This window comes from Larimichthys crocea, chromosome XI (assembly GCF_000972845.2).
Source record: "Larimichthys crocea isolate SSNF chromosome XI, L_crocea_2.0, whole genome shotgun sequence".
NCBI classification, from domain to species: Eukaryota; Metazoa; Chordata; class Actinopteri; family Sciaenidae; genus Larimichthys; species Larimichthys crocea.
Window position 1 is genome coordinate 17,936,521 of NC_040021.1, and position 23,269 is coordinate 17,959,789.

At 41.9% G+C, this 23,269-nt stretch overlaps 1 protein-coding gene across 1 annotated transcript; it reads right to left on the reverse strand.

Annotated features, from left to right (window-relative positions):
* Nucleotides 1-209: 209 nt before the first annotated feature.
* On the reverse strand, nt 210-22,654 carry znf292b (zinc finger protein 292b). Its single transcript, XM_010754297.3, has 8 exons — nt 22,369-22,654; nt 12,684-12,838; nt 12,462-12,540; nt 11,972-12,107; nt 9,316-9,518; nt 8,783-8,919; nt 8,129-8,270; nt 210-7,459 (listed from the first exon to the last, which is right to left on the reverse strand). Exons 1-8 carry the CDS (start codon nt 22,540-22,542, stop codon nt 722-724), a joined length of 7,764 nt encoding a protein of 2,587 aa, XP_010752599.2. The 5' UTR covers nt 22,543-22,654; the 3' UTR covers nt 210-721.
* Between the last annotated feature and the right edge of the window lie 615 nt (nt 22,655-23,269).

Sequence of the window (23,269 nt, forward strand, 5' to 3'; positions counted from 1 at the left end):
TTGTCTCAGCCTATAAAGTAGACGCAACAGTGATGTAACAACACAAATGGTTCCCATTTTGTATGAATATGTATACATTATTTTTGGAACATTCAGTCTTCATGATAAGCAAACAAATAATGGATAAACACATCCAAATGGGGGAAACAATGACCTCTGAAATACTGATGAACATTTATTAGAAGAAACCCATGTACTACTGTAGTTCTAGCCCATTTGTTTTTAATTGAACAACTTCAACAAAATCATTTTCCATTCAGTTTGCATGCATCCGCTACAAACTCGACACCATAAAAAAACAAACCAAACAAGTCAAACTGGTTGTAAAAAAGCTGTTCATTTTAATAGTAAGACTGCTGGTGGCAGTGAGTGATTTCAAACTATATACACCACACGATAATCAACATCTTCAAATCACGAACTACACACAAGACAATCCATTTCATAGTTCATCTGTCTGAGTCCCACATTTCAGTTTCCAGCCAAATGTTCAGACTGTTTTTGACTTTACAGTCCATAAATAAAAACATGCTATACACTATTCTATTAAAAAAAAGACAAAAATCGTACAGACGGTATTACAGTATATTTCATAACAACTTTTTTTTCCTTTTTTTTATTTAAATAACAGGATGTGTAAAAAACAAGTAGGGCACCAGTCTGCAGCAGATTTTACTCATTCTAGTCCTGAGATTCTGCTTCTCAAAAATAAAAAGACAAGTCAGTCACTTTTTTCCAAAAGTATGGTGGGCCACATTTCCTGCAGCTGTTTCAACATCATGTCTGCGACATCGGAGAAGGCCTTGTCTATAATTACTTTCACCTTACTAAGTGATTTCAAATTCTGACGGTTGTTGAACCTGACACACGTGTCTTTGGTGTTCGGATTGGATGGTTTTTTCCACGTTTCCGGTACCTCAACTTTCCGTGTCAAGGGATGCTCACATTTATTTGACTGTTCCAGAAACTTTAAGAAAGACATTTCGAATCCCATTGGTTTAAAAGCAGCCAGTGGAGCGCTCTGCTCAGCCAGAGTCTCCTCCTGTATTACTGCAGGGCAAGAGGAGTCTGATTCATCGTCCCTGCTGTACACCACGGCGACCTTGGTCGTACGTGGAATTTTCTTACGTTTCACAATTTTCCCGATCAGTTTTCGTGGACGTCCTCGTTTTCGCTTCAGCACCACAGAGCCATCTGAACTTTCATCATTTGACAATTTGCTGTCAAACAATGCAGCAGGGATGCTGCCTGCTGCTGCCCTTTTGCGTAGGACAGGCTTTGAATATTCATATTCCCCTCCTTCCAGACTGGGTTCTGCTGTCAACTCGTTGTCTGACAGGTCAGAGGTGTTGTCCGACTTGGAATCATCACTCCTGATGGAGCGGCATTTCTGTCTGGGGAACTTTTTGCAGAATATGAAATGACTCCTCTGCTGTTCCAGGTACTTTTCTGACAGTCCGTGTCCAATGTAATGTTTTAAAATGCTCCGCTCTGATTTCATGACTGACTCACAACCTTTAATCATACAGGGGTACTGTAGAGGAAATTTCTTTGTGCACATGGCGGATGCCTCCACTTTTGATTTCAAGGAGGGTTTTCCATATTTAGTCCAGTGATTATTTTTTACTTTGCCAACTCTCTTTGCCTCATTTCCCCGCTGTAGAATCTTTTTATTGCTCTCAATGTTTTCCTTCCCATTACTTGTCTTGGTAATTTGGTAAAGCAAAGTCTTAGAGCTCTGTTTCATCCCATCTTCTTTTATCCGTTGATTCTTTAGTTTGGGCTGGTACAGGTCTTGATGCTTTTTCATGACATGTCTGAGCAGGTTTGACTTTGTGGCATATGAACGGTCACAGCCTTCAATTTCACACTTGAACGAGCCATTTAATTGTTCAGGTTTGGCTAGCTTCATATCTTTATGCTGTTCTTTGACGTGTCCTACATACTTCGAGAAACCAGTAAAAGATGCTGTGCATCCTTGGTGGCCACAGGTAAACTTGCCAAGTTTGATGCTGGACAAGATATTCCCAACCTTATCAAGACTGAACTCATGCAGCTGAAGATAATGCTGCAAAAGGTTGGGAACTTCTTGGAAAACCCTGGAGCAGTCTTTGACTTGACATCTGAATTCATAAATTTTGGGGATGTCTGCCTCTGGATCCTCCTCATCGTGGTCCATTACTTCATCCAGTCCCTCACTCTGGTCCTGCTCTTTGTTCACCTCTAATGCTGACAAAGCAGACTGATGAACTGCCCTGTAGTGGAGGATCAGATTGTGCTGGATAGTGAAGGCTGCCACACAGCCTTGATGAACGCAGCGATATGGTCTATATGGACTCATGGCGTCACCTGAGTTGGGCTTCTTCTCTTTTGTCTTCTTAGAAATCTCTATATTGGACTGACTGTTGATTGCAGATGGTTTGTTGGGATACAGGGGTCCATTCATCTGAGGCATGGCAGACAGAGTGTGGGCAAGAGGGGCTGACATTTTGGGCAAAGGGGCTCCGACTAGTTGACCACTTGCATGTTGAGTGGGCACCTTGGGGAAGTTTCTTTGGTGTCCATGTGACCACTGTTCTGATGCCATGCCTGCTTGTACTGACTGGAACGCTAAGGTGGAGGTCTGGGCCTGTACTGGTGGAGTCATTGCTTGGTTGTGCACTGGAGTTGGTTGCAAAGGATGAATGACTGTCAAGCGACTGTCATCTTGAAATTTCGTATTATTTATGTCCACGTTAGCACGTGGTACAAATGCCTGTGATGGGCATTCACGTTTTACTGGATCTTGGGGTGAATACAGATGTGCTCTGTTCTCCACTGAAGAATGAGTAGCCGCTGTGGTTTGGGCCTGTTTTTGAATAGCAGCAAGTGCAGCAGTTTTTTCCTGTCTGCGCTTCATGTCTAGATCTGCAATTTCCTTAGCTGATAATTGGTGAGCTGTCTGGTAGTGGGTGCGAAGGTTTGAGTTACGAGTGAATGCTTTACTACATTTCTGACATTTGAATGGAGCATATTGGCCATATCTTTTTTTAACCACATTCACCATGTCAAGTGTGTAGTTGTGTGTTTTAGACAGGTGCTTCCAAAGAGCTTCACCTGACATGGAACTGAATGTGCAGTTTTCATTCTCACAAGCAAACGGCTTGACAAAGTTTGGTGATGTTGATGTCGTTGAGCTTGGTAAATAGACCTTTGCAGCTCCTGCTTGGCTGTTTGCAGTATTGCTATTTTGTACCATGGAAGCTGACAACTGATCAGGTATTTCTCTGACCAAGTCGAGCCTCTCAAATGCACTTTGAATTTCTGTCATCCACTGTTGCTGGCTGGCAGATAATTGAGTGGGCTCGAGATCTGCATCATTTGCTGTGATGCCTCTGGGGCTTAGAACCTCCTTCTGCGGGGTAGAGGTCTCTCTGAAAGAAGTAAAGCTCTGTGTGTTCAGTAGATGCTCAATTTCGTCTGAGGGTCCTGGGATCGCAGAGTTTTCTTGAATGACTTGTCCTTCACTCTTTGCATCACAAGTATTATTGGAAGGACTACACAATGGACCAAAAGACATGGGATTCTTTGAATTTGCATTAGGGTCAGTGCTTGAATGACATGAGCTGTGTCTACGCTGAAAGTCTCCAGCCAAAATCTGCTCCCGCAGTCTCTTTTTAATATCTTGGTCAGTTGTCCTTCTTTGTGTCTCAGCCTGCTTGCTACTTGTTACTGGACTAAACTGACTATCAGGTAACAGTGTCTGCATCACTGGGTTTGAATCTGTATCTGGTGTCTGAATGGCGATCTCAGAGTGATAGCCTTCAGTGGGGTTTGTGGGGACACCTGCAGGAACGGCAGTGGACGAGTTTCCTGTGAGCATTTGAGAAAGAAGAGGGTCTGGAAATTCGCTTGCAGCAAAGGTATCAACACTTGGCTGGGGGTAATGAGCTTCACTATACGAGTTGTCCTCTCGCTTCAGCTGGACATTTTCTGTATGTTGTATGACTGAGCTCCCTGGCAAACGTTCACCAGCTCCATAGGGAACACACTGGTTTCGGAACAATGGGTGGGCAGCATGTGTGTGCACAAAAAGATCGGACATGTTGGATTCGGTCATGATTTGTTTAAGAATATCATCATTTGTCTCACCATTCCCATATACTGGCAAATTATCTTGTGGATAACTAGCAGTGGGGTAATCTTTTGGAGCTGTTGAACCATTCGTTACTGACTGATGGGACTTCTGATAAACAGCAGCAGGATTATAAGACAACTGGGGCTGGGCAGTGCTGACAGTTTGCTCTGAATTAAGGAGGTCAAGAAATGACGCTGGCAGGTCTGTGTTCAGTTCAGACTCATCGTATGGTTTACAACTTGCACGCTTGGACAAATGACCTCCGAGGGATTTGGGACTATTAAATTCTCTAAAACACCTGCAACAAATAAATTTGCCATCCCTAAGGATAGCTGGCCATTTGGTCCTTCGGTTTCTTTTGGCGGGCTTTTGATTTTCAGAAACGTTTTCAGAGATGACAGGGGCATTTTGAGGTTGGTTGTTACCAGAGTTATTTTGGCTGGCAATGTCTGGAGAAGAAAAAATGGACTGCACATGTGTTTGCACTGATTCTGTTTTTTCTGGAGGCACGGAACCACAGACTAAACCACTTTGCATCTGGGATGTATATGGCAAAAGCAAGTTGTTTGTTGCTTGTTGTGACATTTCCTTAGCTCCATCCATATATGAAGGCAAAACTGCTTGGGACCCATTTTCCATTAGTGGTGACTGTAAAGATGCTGCTGGTCTGGTCATGGCTGATCCCATCATAGAACAAGATGGGACACTAAGCGGCAGAGCAGTACTGGAAGAATCAACTTGTGGGATCGCTTGCATGTTAGATGGATAGACTTGAGAAGAGCCACAGTTTGGAATTTGTTCACTTCCAGGGACTGAAGGCCAATTTTGACTACCTGGATGTGTATCACTTCCTAACTGAGAAAGAACAATGGGATTTAAAACATTTTCCATCACATGTGAAGCACTGTGGTTGTTGGCAGATGAGGAATGGGGATGTAGGGCATTATATTTTGTGCTTGTACCCATGTTAGCATAAGGGGGTGATTGGATAACATTCTGCCTCTGCACTCCATGAACTGGTATACTGTTGCCCTGCTGGTTCTGAAATGAGACAACTGAACTGAGATGTCCGACAGATGACATGCTCGGTGCTGGAGCGTAGGTTATCTTGAGTTTAGTTCGAGCAACTTTCCATTGTTCGTAGAAGTCTGGGTGAACCGTTTTCATGTGCTTGGTAACGCTTCTATGGGAGCTGTAGTGTCTTGTACATGTTTCAGATGCACAGTGAAATCGCTCTCTCTGTCCTGGGTGGGGACCTGTGCTAGTTGAGGATGTCACAGAGTTCTCTGGTCTGTTCCCAGTTAGTGGCTGTGGGGTTACTGTTGGAGGAAGTGGTTGTGACATTGCTGGCTCTATAGAGTTCTGGAGAGGTGATACCGTTGACAGATTGCTATTACACATTGGCCCTTGTTGCCCTGGCAATGTTAAATTGCAGCCAGAGTTGTAGCTCACTGATCCAGTAGTTGCATTACTGTGGAACATTTGTGGCCGACCTTGTGGGACATCTGTATTATAGTTATGCGTCACATTACCTAAGCTAGCTTCAAATGGAGGTATTGGTTGATTCTGTTGGGGTGGGCTCGTATAATCTAAAGAATGACCACCTGAACCATCTCTGTGTCTATTAGTATCAGACAAGTGAGAATTCACAGGCTGAATCACAGAATTATTTAAACTCTGTGGATGACTGGATGAGAAAGGCATATTCTGTTGTTCATGTTTGACTTCGTATCGTTCTAAGGTTTCTACAGGTCTCTCAGTGGACACTGGCATCCTTCCATGATCTGGATTAACAGCACATTCAGTATTCCAGTTTTCTAGGGAATTCTCCTGTTTAATTGGAGTGTGATTGGAAAGCATCTGTTCAATGAGTGAGGGGCCAGGCTGCATATTTTGTGAGATCTGTTCAGAAGATTGGCTTTCCTCTTCCTGGGTGTCGTGCTTCTCTTGGTGCAAATCCAGCTGCTGTTGTGTATGGAATACCTTTCCACAGTCCACAACTTTACAAGTGAAAGTTTTATAATGTTGTGCCTCGTGGTCATAGAGTTTGAAGGCCTCATTGAAAATCTTTCCACAGTTTGGAAACATGCATCTAGCCTTAAATACAGAATGTGTTTTCCTGTGTACTAGAAGCTCAGTGTTGGACAGGAAACTTGCCTTGCAGTTCAGCTGGATACAGATGTAAGGCTTCACGCCACAGTGGACCTGTAAATGATCATTAAGGTGTGTGACGTTAACAAAGTGGCGGCGGCAATACTGGCAGACAACCTTTTTGCTCTGCATTTCAAGGAAAGTTTTCGCTTCCTCGTTGTCCCCATGGGCTTTAACATGTGCAACAAGATTTTTGAAATATTTGAAGCTCCTTCTGCATTTTCCGACAGGGCACACGTTTTCCTCACTACAGTTCACGTTAGAATTAGCCACTCTGGCCTGCACGTTGTTGACCAACGCACCATTTTGCCCCAGGGAATCAGCATTTTCATGAAGTTCATTCTCTGTCTTTGCCTTTAATGCAGCCATAACAGGGGCAGCCGTTTTAGGATTAGCCAATTTCTTGTTTGTTTTCATTGCAGTCAGCCTTTCCTTGCAAGACTGCTTAACATGTGATGTTACGTGGGGAATCAATGTGTCTTTTGAGGTAAAGGTTTGAGCACATATTGGGCAGCTGTACACTCCACCACTCAGATGAGTCTGTGCATGGCGTACAATCCTGTGGCCAAGAAACTCTTTGTCACATAGCACACAGTACTGCATATATGCCTGCCAGTTTCGGAACCTGGCTGATATGAAACCCTTTTCTCTCAGTTTCTTCATTTCTCTGTTTTTTTGTCTCTTGTCTGTTATATCTTTCAGTTCATAGGTGCCGCTGATTAAGTGGTCTGGGATACTCTTATACTCCTCCTGACTGAGAAAGTCTTCCTCTTCTTCAGGGTCCTCTGTATCATTCAGCAAGTCAATGGATGACACAATTGAAGCTTCTTCACCCATTAATGCTAGACAATGGCGCTTGAGTGTTTTCCAGTCCCAGAACTCCGGGTCAAAAGGCCACTGGGTTTTAAAAACCAGCAGAAGCTCGCAGCGTAGTGAGTTGGGAACAGGCATATTCTCCTCCTCTAGTTTTTGATCTGGTTCATTGTAAATAGTCTCTACAGCATAGTATGAATCCACTGTGGGCTCCAAAAGGAACTCTGTCAGCTGGCAGGCTCGCTTGACTTCCAAGTCAGTGGGAAGCAAACAAGAAATAGTTTTACACACAGTGGCTTTGGTGCTTCCATCCTCTGATTCCATCCGCAAAGCCCTTATGCACATTTCAATGCACACTGGCAGTCCAACGCTGTCAATCTATAAAAGAGGAGGAAAATCAGTTTAAATTGACAAATACATGGAACACAATTTTTCTGAAACTCACCTGGAACTTGTACAATTGATAAAGCAATAAAGCAAGCAATTCATTTTTTGACACTCTCCTGCTCGACAAAGTTACCAGCTACAAGATATGGCTGCTGGTAATGTACATTTTTCACATCAATAGCAATGTGAGTCATTACTCAATTAATAATGAATCATTAGAATTCTTACTTGTGAATATATTAAAAGGGGTACTACATCAACAACCTACTGACCTGAAAGGTGGCTTAGACATATGTACACCAAATATGGCTATATACGCTTCCATTTGTCTTGACCATGCAGGGGAAAAAAAATAAATCACAGACTGCTAAAAACACTACATTGGGCGACATTGGTTCATAACAAAATGATCAAACAGACAATGAAAATGTTGATTATGAAACCATTGTAAATCAAATTAATTCAAACTGATCATGGCAGCTGTTTCACATTTCGAACTGCCACATAGTGAGCATTTGATCCTAAAACGATTCCTTCAAACTTAATTTCATTCACTTCATTTGTATGTACATGAGTATGTATTGGAATGTGATGAATGTGATGGTAGCATCTGTTTGTTGGTGGGTACACAGTGTGATAATACCACAACAGTTTACTGACCTCTGATTGGATGACCTTGATGAGGAACAGGATGTGGTACATGGTTTTGGAAAGTAAAGACATCTGGCGGCATCTGTCGAGAAAGGCCTGCTCTGATGGTTCCAATCGCTTCAGCAGCTTGCTCCAAAACAAAGTGAGTTCCCTAATTTAAAAAAAAAAAAAAAAAAAAAAAAAAAAGGGGGGGGGAATCTCAATATTATTAATACCAACATACAACAGTCACAAGAAAGTAATAGAAGTCTATCAACCATAGACACTGAGCGTGCATCAACACTAAATACTGACTCATTATGTGCTATTGGTTCATTCGGAGTAAATGAACATACGCAGGCCACTGCATTAAACTTCACAACATGACATTTTACTCAAAAATCAGACTACTATGACATCACCAGCAACCTGTTATGTATAAACACATACATGTTTGTTAGTACGATAAACATATAGTTGGCTGAATTCCAATAGAACCATACTGAGGTATCATGAACAGCTCTGTACCAATTTGTCCAAAACGGACACATTCAGATTACCTAATGAAGTTAGTCTATGTTCTAACACAACACTGTTCATCTTGGAGACCCAACTCATCAAAAACATTTAAGTTATCAGCAAGCATGCAAAGAGTTTAGCTAGTAAAGACAGCTATATTCTTACCAAGCACAGTATGTGTCTCCTTGGAGGAGCTGTCGGGTCAGAAAGGCCGAGCATAAGCTGAAAGCTGCCCTCTCGTCTCCGTCAGACTCCAAGTTGCAGATCATCTCTAGTGCATCACGGCAGTCCACCTTTGAAAGCTGCATAGATAGACCACATATACAGTAAGTACAAGTATGTTTTACTAGGAAACTAAATATACACTTAATCAAACACCCACAAGCTTCATCAGCTGATATATTAAACAACAAGAGATTCCAGAAATGCCTCCAACAGTCTCAAATTACTTTCAGGTGTAGTCTGCCATCTTGTGGATGATGAACTTATCACAGTAAATGGTCTAAAGGTATGAACTGAATGGAAAGCATAGCACAGACAGCAGAGGAGGAAGGACTGCAGCTATGGATAGTAGTAGTAGCAGATGGATATCAGTACTGCTTATTGATGTGGTACTTTAACTGGTACTCAACTGTACTGTTTTCTTGAACTACAAACAAATACAAGTGTGGTTGTCTCAGCTCTGTTGCTCCACTTACCTCATCCATCAGCTGATTCTGTTCTGAGGTAGCACAGAGGCAGACGAGGTACATCTGCTTGAAAGGTCCCTTCCCTTGGAAGGCAGGACACTGGGAGCAAGTCTTTGCCAGCAGTGCAGCCTTCCCTAGTTGATTCTCCTTTATCAGCTGCTTCACTCTCATCTCCAACAGGACAAGCCCCTCCTGCTCCAGGAACTCCTCAACTGAAAGCCAGTCAAAATATTGATGTGACATTTTATGATTTTTTTTAATGGTTTGTGCAACAAGAGGGCAGCAAGCACTTTTTTCTTTTAGACAAAAACAAGAACAGTAATTAGCCCCTGATCCATTCAACCTTGTGCATGATTCATTCTGATCATGCACAAATATTATGATACTGTTGATCAAACATGCAGGTCTCATCCACTTCACATTACATCACATGCACACTGTATAAGAGAGAGTGTAGATCACAGGGCTCGTCATTGTCATCTCCTGGTAACTAAATTGATAATACACATTTATGACCCAATCATCATTAAAAACGAGATGTGGTTAGATTTTGGTTGTATATCCTGATTGCACCATTTTTATAAGCAGGATGGGAGAGAGGAGTGAACAAGAGGAGATGAGGAGTGCCAGTGGATAAAGATTTGGGGATTTCTGGTCTGGGCTCAGCCACCAATGTTTCATGATCCTGATGCTTATGTTTGACAACATATTTTTTACTCCACTGTATCATCTGTTATCCTGCATGCTGGGGGTTCGACTCACTGTCATTAGATTATACTTTATTTATCCCACAATGGGAAAATTCTCTGTCACTGACATAAGAGATCTATCAAACATTGGATCATCAGTAACAGAAAACCTGTGTCTTCATTTATAAGACCCCTCTTGTTGATGCTGCTGAGATACTGTACTTAACATCACTAGTTGGCTTCAGAGCTAATAAATCCTCGTATCAACTCTAAAGTGGGGAAAACTGGTTTCTTGTACGATGCACCTCACTACTAGAATGAAGTGCAACAGTTTGAAGTTCCTCAGAGACTTGAAAGCTTTTCAAGTTTTAACCAGTGTGGCTGTGATGGATACTTTGAGTGAAGTGATTTTCTTGTGATCTCAGGTTATATCATAAGATATATTCCTTACTTTTAACAATTAGACTAAATATCATTAACAATCTTATGAAGAATAAAATATCATTATAGAGATCTACAATTATAGTTCCTACTTGGATACATTCAAACCACAGACTGTATGCACTATGTAAGTTTTTAGAACCTTGTTTGTTGAGATGTGATGTACAGGCTCTATCTGCAAGAAACACCATCAGCATTTCTCTGCATAAATTATATTTTACTATACTATCTTTATGAGCCTGCTGCAGAGACAAATCCCTGCTGCATGATACTGCCACTATCAATGCTCGTGGCCATGGTGCATCAGCAGACATAGACAAAAGCTCATTCTACAGGTTTTCAGTCAATGAAGTGGAACTGTCAGACATGTTTTCATGTTGTTTAACGCTGTGTGGCTGACCAGCTTATTAGCCTTCTTGCTTGAAAGATGATATTAGAGGTGCACTTTTACCCAGTGAGTGTATGTTTGGCATGACAAAAATGTGTGTTCATGTTTGTGAGTAAGGACACTTGGGTTGTTGTTAAAAGTCTGTATGTCTTGTGCTGTGTAGCTCAGAGCAATCTCAGAACCCATCAGCTATCATCCGACACCGGTTAAGCCTTTAAGGGCAACAGCCCTGTGGTGTAGCCAGTGGATTTCTGGAAAACAGGTAAGTAATATCTGTGCCAAGACTTCATCTGCAGTCCAATGAGCAAACTGATACGCAAGAATGACAAGAAAGACACATTTGTGCTAATCTTGACAAAACATATCTGCACATGAATGTTGTTCAAAAGTTCAAAAAAGCTACATCAATGTCAGATTAGATTACAAGTCAGCCACTAAGTTATGCCTCTTAAGCTCTCTACACTGACTGTTTCAACTGAAATGTGATTGGCTAATGCTACTACCAGAAACCTGAATTCTTCTAAACAACATTCACTACTCATAAAAAGTTAGTAATATTCAACTTTCAGGTGAAATTTATGGAAAATGTAAAAGCTGATGCTACAGTGATATTATATCATGAAAGTAGCATGAAAGAAGCATGCAATGCTAAGTTCTAATAACAGTGGTGTGTACACCACAACAAAACATGTCAGTGTCTCAGTAACTTGTCATGTGACCTTGACCATCAATCACAGCTCAACTGGACATCTCATGCTGTGGACAAGTGGACTTATTCCAACCTGCTAATGACACTGTCACACTCAACGCTCAGCACTAACTTCCCTCTGAGGACTTCCTGTTTGAAGCCTCACACTGACCAGGTACTGTTGATGATTGTTAGGTGTCGTCTTGGTGTCATGATGTCAGAATGTGAACAGCATGAGGACTGTTTCAATACAAACTGTCATTGAAGCAGAACATTTAGTAGAACATTCATGGATCACACACAAATGAAGGTCAAATGAAGTTCACTGTAAAGGTTAGAGTGCATTTTAGGTGCACTCTGAAATTTCATCTAAAAGTAGTGTATATATGCCTCCCTCCTTTTACTTTTACTGACCTCATAACCTTTTAGAGAGCTCTGAAGACCAGCACGGGAACTTACCATGTTCACTCTGAAGGTCCTCATTGGACAGAAGGCCTTGCAGGACCCTGTTGGTCCAAACCCCATCATGCTGGCCCAGAGCAGACAGCAGGGACAGCTGAGTGATTCCATTCTCCTGCAGCTTACTGTAAGCAAACTGTACACAACAAGAAAGCTCCATGACTATCTGAGCCGCAGTGCGTTCAGTCAAGGTTTGAACAAAAAATGAAAAACAAGTTTACGGTATCTTATTTGCGAACACGGTATATAAAATCTGTCTGAAATCATATTGTTCACTTGTCATCACTTCATTCTGAAGATGAATAGTGTTTTAGCACAGGTTGGACTGGACATTTTGAAAGCAGAGATATTTCACTGTACACTACACTACTGTTTTTACAAAGACAAGAGGACGGTGTGGGGTGGCAGTGTTTTGTTTTGCGGGCCTGGCCTTGCATGTTTTTCAAATAAATCAACATGACTTTGAGAAAATGTGATTCCTCAGGTTTACCTGCACAGATGACTTGAATTCTTTCCATAAACCATCTGGAACAGCCTTCTTCAGTGAGAGTAAAAGCTCCACAAAGCTCCTGTAGAATGAACAGCAATCAACCAAAACATGACAGCGATACTTTTGAATTTAAAAAGCCGTGATTTAGCTTTTGGGACAGTCTGATTACAGAGGTGAGCTCTCAGCTTTATCTGCAGTTAATTACATTTTAATGGTACTTACAGTGAGAGCCTCTCAATCACAAGAGGGACATTTTCACACTGCAGGGAGAGGTATGGAGAGGCCTGGGCATAACTCAGCAGGGCAACTATGTACACTTCCACCAACGGCAAAGGCTGGTCCTCTATACTCCAACGGTCTGCGTACTCAAGCAGTGTCTATAGAGAGGGAACCACAGTCATTACTTTACAAGCAATAATGCACATTAGGGCTGAAAAGACAAAGACAGAAACAAAAGGTTCAACAGTAAATCTAAGGAAGCATCAGAAGACCTGTGGGACTCTGTTTGAAGTCAGTTAGTCAGTTAATTCAAGCATTTTTATTTTTTTATTTGATATTTTATTAATGTTTGGCTGGATTTATAGTGATTGAGGTTTGCTAAGTTACTATTTACGAAAACTTAGTAATGCTGGTGTTTGTAGTTAGCTAAACTGTACCCTAACTGAATGAACTAACTAATTAGCCCGTTAGGTAACGTCAACATGTAACATCATTTAGTTTTTTGATGAGGTGAACGGACAAATAGGATTACAGTCCTGGTGCTGATTTGATTACATTGATCATTAAGCTGTCTCCAAATGACAATAAAAGGACTAACATTTATCCTAACCTCAGTATTCTCACTTACAACCTTTTTTATTTCATTTGACACACCATGAGCCTTTTACAGTATTTCTGAGACATACAGTTAAAAAAAATGACCATGCACATTTGAAAATAACATTCCCTGTTTTTTTTTCTTCATGAAAAGGACACGAGACAGATATGCTGGCTTTTAGTGTACATTCATCTCTCAAAGGCTTCAACAGGACTAGCATAACTGGCATAATAATAATAATAATAATAATAATAATAATAATAATAATAATAGAAAAACATTACAACATTTATATGATGCAGTAATGACTCTTCTTTCTATTATATAAGGACATGGTAATATCACAACCCATCAAGACTTCATTTCTGATCTGCTGGCTAATGTCCAATCAGTCTGAATCTTTTACCAATATTTGACGGTTTGCTTTATGGCTGCCAAGTTTACTGGTGACTTGTTTAAACTGTCTAATCCTTGAGTTACTTTGGTCACTAGAGTTGTGCTGTTGTGACCACAGGTTTCAGGTTTTCAGGTGAATAGTGTTAGAACCAACATTTGAAGAAAAGCTGGGCTGTGGACCATTCTTTACCAAGAGCCATTCAACTGGATACTTCTACACTGCTGAATGCATAAACACAGAGTGGTCAGTCAGGTTCATGTTTTACCCTGACAAAGTTAACATTGTGAAAGATGTCCATAACTTTAGCATGCATGTTTATGTCTTTGCATAAAATATAATTGGAAGCACAGCTGTGGGAAAAAAAAAGCAACTAGTAAGTTTTTCTGTGAGCATCCTGATCATTGAGAACATTCGTGCTGACCTTGGTCAGAAAATGAAGTGCAGTCTTGTTATTGTGGATTTGTGCCAGAGAGAGCAGGCTGCAGAGAAGAGAACCAAGAGCAAACATGGCTCTGTTTACAGAGCATGCTCTCCGCTTCTCACATATCTCAACTTCAGCATACACACATGATCTTCCACCCACAGCATCTCCCTCTGGGCTTTTTACTCTATGTTGAACTTAACACAGTAACCATTACAAAGCACTGTGCCTTTCAAATGTATCATTTCTGAATATTGTTGTGTACTTGATGCAATTGATGCTCATCTCCATCCTCATCTCATTCTACACACTGGTGCTTTAATGTTCACTTGACTACAGGTGACAGTTCTGCTTTGTCCAACTGAGATCACGTTATTCAAGAAAATCTCATTTTTATGCCTGCATCTACTAGAGTTGTCACGATACCAAAATGAGTAACCACGACACTATACCAGACAATGTATCACGCTTCCGGGTATTATCGCGATACTGCAGCCTTTTTATTATTATTATTATTATTATTATTATTATTATCATTTTTACGAATTTCAATGTATTTGTACAATATATAAATACTGTCTAATTATATTATATTAATTACTTATAATGTTGTTCGGTGCATGATAAACATAATACTGGTGAAGTAAGAATTAGACTGAAACAAATATGTGAGTGCCACTGACGACGACGCCACAGCAGACTCAGTGCTCGGCCCGGTGCTTCTGCCATGGTGAGTGTGTTGTCTCGTGTTTGTGACTGTAAGCCATGCATGCGTCTGGGCGAGACAGAACTTTAGCTTGTTGTTTGTTTTGAAGCGAGTTTCTATCGAAGCAGAGCTGTCTTCATGGAGTTCGTTCTTGCCAGCAGAAACACACGAACAGCCAATCAGTGTGCAGAAACAGCCTATCATATCCCCAGATGACCAGTAACAGGCAAACAGCCAATCATTCAGCAGCTGTGTAGTTCGGTTGCGGTTCCATGTTGGTTTGTTTACAAGGGAGTAGCATGCAGTGAGGAGCTGGGAGGAGCATAGAGGCGGCCGCTATGTAGCGGAAACTGGCACCGGTAGTATAGTAATCCACGGTAGGACCGTCGTGAAGAATTTCTAGTATAGTAGGAACCGTTACCATTTGGCACCGTGAAGTACCGTGCAACTCTAGTATCTAGTATTGCATCACACTTTATAACATACAGAATGCATTTTGATAATCAGAACAGTCTGTGTGCCAGTTCTGCACATTAAAAAAGATCTGATCCTTCCTGATGCAACCAGACCAAACCAGGGTACTGGGTTCCTGCTGGTAAAGAAAACACTCCCTGATAAATGGTGTGCTTTAGTGAAGTTACCTTAAGATCAAATTTGTTGCTGGAATATTGATGGATATGAAATGATCTCAGTGCTGTGCTAAAAAGAATGACTCATTTACATTTGATCAGTGCGTCTTTGGGCAAGCGTTCCAGGAAGTGACAGCAAGTTTTGGAAGTTGCCATCAGGCTGGAAACCTGCCAGCTCCATTTGTTTGCCAAAATCAACATGTGTTGCTGTGGGCGTGTAACATTTTATTTCTTTAATTAATGACAGCTTTACTCTATGTCTCTCTACCAACCATGATCTGAGTGTCTGACTGGCGGCCGGAGCATGATGTGGGGCTCCCTTTTCCCAAAAGTTGTATCTGGCTTAACTTCTCTCCCAGACGCAGGTGACGTTTTTTGTGGCAATGCCTGCGTGGAAATGCATGACCCCCACTGAAATGAATTGAAAAACACAGCGGGCCTGTCTGTCCCTGTCTGAACGCACACTTACTGCTTTGTCAGACTAGGTGTGCCCCAAAAATACCAACAAATATCAAATATCAGTGTTCATAGAGATTCGATCTGAAGCAAAACATTCAATCTTTGGATCACAAAGACATCAAGTAGGTCACAGCGGATCGTTCGATGCACTAGATAGTCTACATTGAATCAACATGTCTTAAATGTAAGCATCTGACTGGACTAAATATTAAATGGACAGACTAACCATAGTATACTACAGTTGACGACAGACATACTTATATTTGGAATACACAGAAGGGGAGAAGGAAATGAAAACTCACGTTCTGTTAAATTATATAAACACTGTTCATATCAGTGAGAGCAGGCTCAGTAACTGATCATCCAAAATGATCACAGTTGAATTAACAGCTCTCTAAAACAGTTTCAACAGGATTTAGGTTAACAGAATAAAATGGCAACTGGCTGGATTTTTAATAACGATATTGGACATATAACTTAATACACAGATTAGTTCCACATAATTTAACCAATTATGTCGCAGCAACTCAATGCATAAGACCATGCAGAGGTGGTCAAGAGGTTCAGGTATTGTTCAGACAACTTTGGAGAGGAACTGTGAATGTGTTGGTGCCACACAGGTGGTCTAGGCATCTGGAAACAGCTCTTTGGAGATTTTCATGCACAACAGTCTTTAAATTTTACAGAGAAATGTATGAAAGAACCAAAAACAGCCAGTAAGTGGCAGTTCTGTTAACAGTCCATTCATCCCAATCATTCACCCGGATCCTCTTACTGACCCGGGATTAACGAGTCTATGGCCACATATACAAAATTAAACCATAAATGTTGTCAATTATTAGGGATGGGCCCGATCCGATCCAGTATACCAACGTAAATTTCCAATCCATGAATTATGTCTGTGCTTTAATGTCTGCTGAAATGACTTCACAAGTGATTTCTGCCAGCTAGCAGGTTAGCATTGAGCAGCACTGGGGCTAGCGAATTTTTCCACATTGTCCGCTGTGTGGAAATATTTTACAGTGGAAGCGCCGCAAAGCAAGACAGCAACCTGCAATGTTTGCAAAGCCGAGAGGCGGAACCTCCGTTGCAACGTAAAATACCATTAACGTAGGCACCTAATGCATCGTGACTAGAGTTGCACGATACCCACGGTATACACGGTACCCCGCGGTGCCAAATCATAACCCTCGCTACTATACTAGAAATTTTACATGACGGTACTACCGTGGATTACTATACTACCGGTGCCAGTCTCCGCTACATAGCAGCTGCCTCTGCTCTCCTCCCGGCTTCTCACTGCATGCTACTCCTTTGTAAACAAACCAACATGGAACCACAACCGAACTACACAGCTGCTGAATGATTGGCTGTTTGCCTGTTACTGGTGACGTCCGGAGATATGATAGGCTGTTTCCGCACGCTGGGTCCACCCGTCTGTTAGCTGATTGGCTGTTCGTGTGTTTCTGCCGGCAAGAACGAACTCCATGAAGACAGCTCCGCTTCCATAGAAACTCGCTTCAAAACAAACAACAAGCTAAAGTTCTGTCTCGCCCAGACACGAGACAACACACTCACCATGGCAGAAGCACCGGGCCAGAGCAGCGAGTCTGCCGTGGCGTCTTCGTCAGTGGCAACACTAATTTTGCTTAAAAAACAAACGTCGTTGTTTCAAACTAACTTGTACAAATACACTGCAGTTTATAAAAATAATAATAATAAAAAAAGGCCGCAGTATCGCGATAATACCCGGAACCGCGATACTTTGTCTGGTATAGTATCGTGGTTACTCATTTTGGTATCGTGACAACTCTAATTGTGACACGATTAAAAATCGGTACAAATGCGCGACGATTCGCATCTATTGACAGAAAAAATGAATCGCGATTCTTCTCGAATGCAAGAGGTAGGATGTGTTATTTTACTTCTTTTTTTTAAAATTAGAAATAGGTTACGTTATCTTACAAAAAGTCACTGGTTGGTGATTAATTTGTTCAACATCAGACGTCAAGTCACGTGACTTACGTCACTACATAGGTACGGACCACAGAATGAGGGAAGACATGGCGACGGTAGAAAATAGCTTTGAAATAGAGGATGCACCGAGCAATTTGAAATCACCTGTGTGGCGGCATTTTGGATTCCCTATATACGCAAATACAACCGTGAGAAATGGACAGACAAAACCAAAACAGCATGTAAATATTGACATATAGCAGCAACACGAGCAACATGCAGCAGCAGCAAGTAACGTTACGCCATCCCGTGAGTGAAAATTGCACATTACACCAGTTAACTTGTGAGACTGTTTCTAAAGAAAGATAGTTATATAAAGATAAGATAGAGATATTTGTCATGTATTTTGTTGTTTAAGATGACCATGTAAGTTGCATTTTTTATAAGAACACAAACTGTTTGAGAGTTTCTGTAAAGAATTTTTTTTCCTACAAATAAAAAGATAATTTTATTTGGTCATAATTTGTCTGTAGCTCATTATGATTTAAAAAAAAAGTAAGAATATTGTATTGTGAACAAAAAATCATGAAACGTATCGAGTCGTGAGTTGAGTGTATCGTTACATCCCTACACTAACGTAATCAAAGGTTAACGTAATCAAGGCTTCAAGTCCTAGTAGTAGTCTAACCCTGTCTTGGAATTTAATAAATACTGACAATCATTTTGAAACCCTTAGAGTTGCATATTTGTTTTCAGGGTGGTATTTTTCCTGTTTTCTGACCTCAAGTTGCCTTTCAGGACATACATGCATACGTAACATATACTTGCCTGTAGAGAGGAGCTTGTTACAGCCTCATAAAAATCAACAATAATGATAATAATAAAGCAAACAGAGCTCTGGTGTCGGAATAGTATCATATCGGCAGATATCGGGATTGGATCGAAATTGAAAAAATGTGCATCCCTATCATTCATTACTCGACTTTTAACCTGTATAATCTCATTACAACATGTCTCAGTCCATATGCCTAAAACACAGCCAGAAGTCCTGCTACTATCGTAGTAAGCAGTTGTTGCCACTGTTAGCAATAGCTTCGGGAGTCAGGACAGGGCTGAGCTGACAGTGGATCAGTGTAACTTCCTGCAGACTCAGAATCAGTATCACAGATCCATCCTGCACGAGTTCATTTTTACAGAGCCAGAAACACAGGGGACCCAAGTATGGCTGCCACAAACGATTATTTTGATAGTCGACTAATCACTGATTAATTTTTCGATTAGTCGACTAATCGGATCATACGTAAACGATTAGTCGACTAATCGGATCATACGTAAATTGACTGTCCTGGAGAGTGACGGGTCGGCGGGCGTTGTAATGCTCGCGGACGGAGCCATGAGCCACCTTCCCCCCCGACTCTTTCCATGCTGACCCAGAGCCGCCGTGGAGGAAATGCGCCCGGCGGAGGCCAGCCAGCGCCGGGGAGAGGTCCCACGAGGGGATCCTCCCGTACCGTGCGGCCGTCTCTGACCCGCCAAGTTCAATCCCCCGGGCAGTTGTGGAAAAATCACGGTGATTGGTTAAAATTACAACACCGCCCTGAATTCACGGGGATTCACTAAAGTTGCGTTGAAGTTGCAAAACGCAACATCGTGAATTCCTGGAGGGTCTGTGTTATGGTATCATTTACGGTACAGTCAGGCCTGACGCCGATTACCACAAGTGTGTGTGTGTGTGTGTGACAGAAAAGCAGACGTGGCAGTGGAAGCTGCAGCCGCAGTTTCGAGAGAAAAGCAAAGTAAAAAAAAAAACAACAAAAAACGATGCGTCGACTACTAAATTTGTTGTCGACAGTTTTGTTTGTCGACATAATCGTGACTAATCGACTAATCGTGGCATGCCTAGACCCCAGAGACTCAAGAGACCTGTGGATCGCTGACTGATCCAGCAGACCCAGGTGATTTAACTCAGACAGGTGGATCATTTCCTCCACACAGCACAAAACAAGGAAGATTCAGACTCGGGTGGATTTCAGGGAGTGGTGTTGTCATGCTCTGCATACTGTGTGCACTGATGATTTGAACCAGAAGACTTCCTCTAGTCAAATGTAAGAAGACAAATACAGCAATAAGCAAGATGATACACACTTTAACAGTAAAGCAAAGCAATGAACGCAATTTTAACTGCAGCACTGCATGTTGTAATCAATGCTTTTATTGGCCGCACTTTATTGAACACAATAAAGTGTTTTTAGAGGCTAGGCTAATCTAGCCTAAACACTGTGAGGAGCATTTGAATTGCAGCATTATGTGTTAGCATAACCTGTTGTCATGCCACATTTCTATTGTGTGGCATTGAGTCTACAGTTGAAGAAGTGATGCTGACTGTGAGATGTGAAAATACTGTTGTACTCCAGTGGATCACCTCACAGGACTAGTCAGACCAGACGAGCTCTGAAGTCAGTAGAGTATGGGAGCGAGTGGAGCTGCACGCAGTGCACACAGACTGATTCGCAGACGCATGTAATGAATGTAAGCGGAATACTGCTATGTAGGTCAACCTACTTACTTACAACTGGTACAGATGTATTTTTTCCAGATGGATATAATGCCATAAAGATTTGGAAGTACTCGCAGCCTAACAGATGTTTCTGAATGAATGAAAGTTGAAAATGTTTTATTTCCTGCATCAAAGTTTTAAATGCACAAACAGTAGACTGCCCTTGTCGTAGAATAGCTCTCTAATGTGAATTTATTCAGCTTATACAGTGGGGCCTGTATTTCACTTATAGAATGCATATGCCTATGGACATGCTGACTCAAATGACTTAAAGGACTCGTAAGATTCGGATCTGTTTACTGAGTGACTCAGAAAGATTTGAGTCTGTAAAATGATCAGAGTTTGACATCTCTGGTGGAAAATGAGCAGACTGGTTTAAACTCACAGGAAAGTGAGAGTAACTCCGATAATCTTGTGTTAAAGAATACTATGAAAAGAGTACAACAACAACAACAATAATAATCATGACACATGAGTGTGATCAGTTCCTGTGTGCTCTGGTCAATGCTTGCACTTCATTGGTCAATTGACCAAAACAGGCTGAAAAAGAGTGCTGCTAGGCTTGGTTGTTTGGTGAAGGGCTGCACCTGCTCACTATCAGAGCACACAGAAGTGATCACTGTGCATGCAGAGTGTGTATCACCTGCCTGTAAACATGCAACACAACATGTCCACTGTCACAGACAATGTCACCTGGATACGAGAAAGAGCTCGGTCGAGGCCGCTTTAAACTAAAGTACGGGAATGTGAAGTGTTTACAGAGAGGTGGTGCATGGGTAACAGAGTCTTCAAACCACAGTGATCAAATGTCTGCACTATGACCAACTCACCTGTAAGATGCTTTATTCATATGGAAGAACAATGACTTGACTATACTACTGACTGACTTTGTGTGTTGTACATTAAACTAGATATCTTCTTTTTACTGCCACAAGCCTGAATCTCACAGCACTGTTTCTGGAGACAGTGGACAACATTTCAGTACAGCAGATCCAGCAAACAACAGCAATACAATGCAAGGTTAGTTGAGATGGTTGGTGCAGATCCGCCCTCCCCGTACTCTCTCACGCTCACAAAGCACGATGCACACGTATCTGTATCTCTAACCACTGGCTTGTGCAGATGATGGCTTACTAATGGGAATGCTTCGGGACTCGTGGGAGGCTGGCTTAAATGTGTGTGTGTGTGTGTATTGATTTTGGTGTACTGCTGTGCGTGCCTCTTCTGCAAACAAAAAAAAGAAAAAAGAAAAAAAAAAAAAGAGCGTGCGCTCGAGTCGGCACGTAGGCACACGCATTTCACCGCGGGAAAAAAAAACTCCAAACCGTGTGGTTCTGCCCTGAAGTCTTGTGTATTTCACTTTACAGACCGCTCTGCTGTTCGAAGCATGACTGTGAAGCAGTGAGCACGACAATGCCTCACACGGAGCCTCGCTGCTGGCTGTAGCTGGGCTCTACGTTACAACACACAATCAGTGAAACGACTCTCACGTGCACGCGCATGTAACCAAACATACGGAGCTAACAGCTAGCGCTGTGCTAACTGTTTTGGCTTCATATGCTCACGAGTAGCAGCCAATTATTAGCATGCTGAATCAGATATATAGAGACATGGTGGCGTGAAGATGTTGCTGCCAGTCTATGAGAGATCAAATCATTCACAAACACCACCTTCATTAGCATTACGGTTAATTGCCTCCTGCATACACAGCCACTAGTCAGTGTGTGCTAGTAGCTGGATGCGCTAGCCGTGTCAGAGGGAGTTGTATTCGGAAACTCCAGTTCAAGCACTGCGCGTACTTTTGTTCTGTGAGTGGGCAAAACACAAACTACAAGCACACAGTCCATTCAGCCACCGTTTGGCACTGCAGTCAAACATTATCCAGGAGCCAGGAGGTAACGCTACCGTTATTCTAGTGCTAGCTGGCTAGCCTGTTGGCTAAACATGTAAGGGAAAACAGCTCACCCTGCAGAACTCTTGGCAGTACTCAGAACTGGACTGGGCCGGAGGGTCGTCGCTTTGTCTCACTACGACTTCTTGCAGTTGTTGCAGCCGTTGTCTGAGTTCCCCAATCGTTTCGCTGGTACCGTTCACAAGAGCGCGGTCCCGTTCGGCCTGCTCGGCCTCTTCGTCCGCCATCTTCACACCCAGCTCCAGCGCGTACCACCAGCACCGCGTAGCTACGTATGCAGCGCGAGACGTCAGGCTCGTTTGAGCCGGGACTCGCCGTTCCCCGAAAATACACGAGAGGAGCCGAACGCTGTGGGGGAGGTGTTTGATAAACGGAGAGCCTTGCTGATGAAGTGGGTACCATAGAGATCCCATCCCATCTGTTATTGAACGTGGATGGATCATAATCTGATGATGATCTGATTGCTTTAGTTGTGCAAGAAACATTTGATACAATTCCTTTTTTTTCTAATAATCCAAAATATACTTAAAAATATAGAAAAAAGTGCAGAGATACCATAAATTAATAACAACAACTGCTGAATAATTACTCATGCTAATTATTTACTCCAGGGCTTCTTGCCTGGGCTGAACTCAGGCCTGCTGTGCTGATGATGAAACTGATAGTTCCCTTTAGTGTCAAACACATTTCTTCAACAGGAAGATGTCCACAACATGCATGTATATGTATGTTTGAATTGTAGTGTATCAAGTCAATCAATCACAATCAATCAATTACAACTTGAACCTTTTGTAATGATTTCCAAAAATGTTAATTAATCACTTGATAATATTAATTCTTCCGTTTTATGGGCCTTCCTTGTTATTAACTTTTTTCTAACTGTACTTTATTTTGTGAATTCAAGTGTAGGCTGTAGTTCCCTTGTACAGTGAATTTTGCTTAAAAGAAACATGT

What these genes read in the sequence shown, in the direction of transcription:
- znf292b (XM_010754297.3), bottom strand. Translation starts at nt 22,542, where the DNA reads ATGGCGGACGAAGAGGCCGAGCAGGCCGAACGGGACCGCGCTCTTGTG. An exon ending in GGACCTTCAGAGTGAACATG is followed by an intron (nt 9,519 to 11,971) that starts GTAAGTTCCCGT and finishes ACTGGCTTTCAG; the next exon opens with TTGAGGAGTTCCTGGAGCAG. An exon ending in GGAGACACATACTGTGCTTG is followed by an intron (nt 8,271 to 8,782) that starts GTAAGAATATAG and finishes TTTTTAAATTAG; the next exon opens with GGAACTCACTTTGTTTTGGA.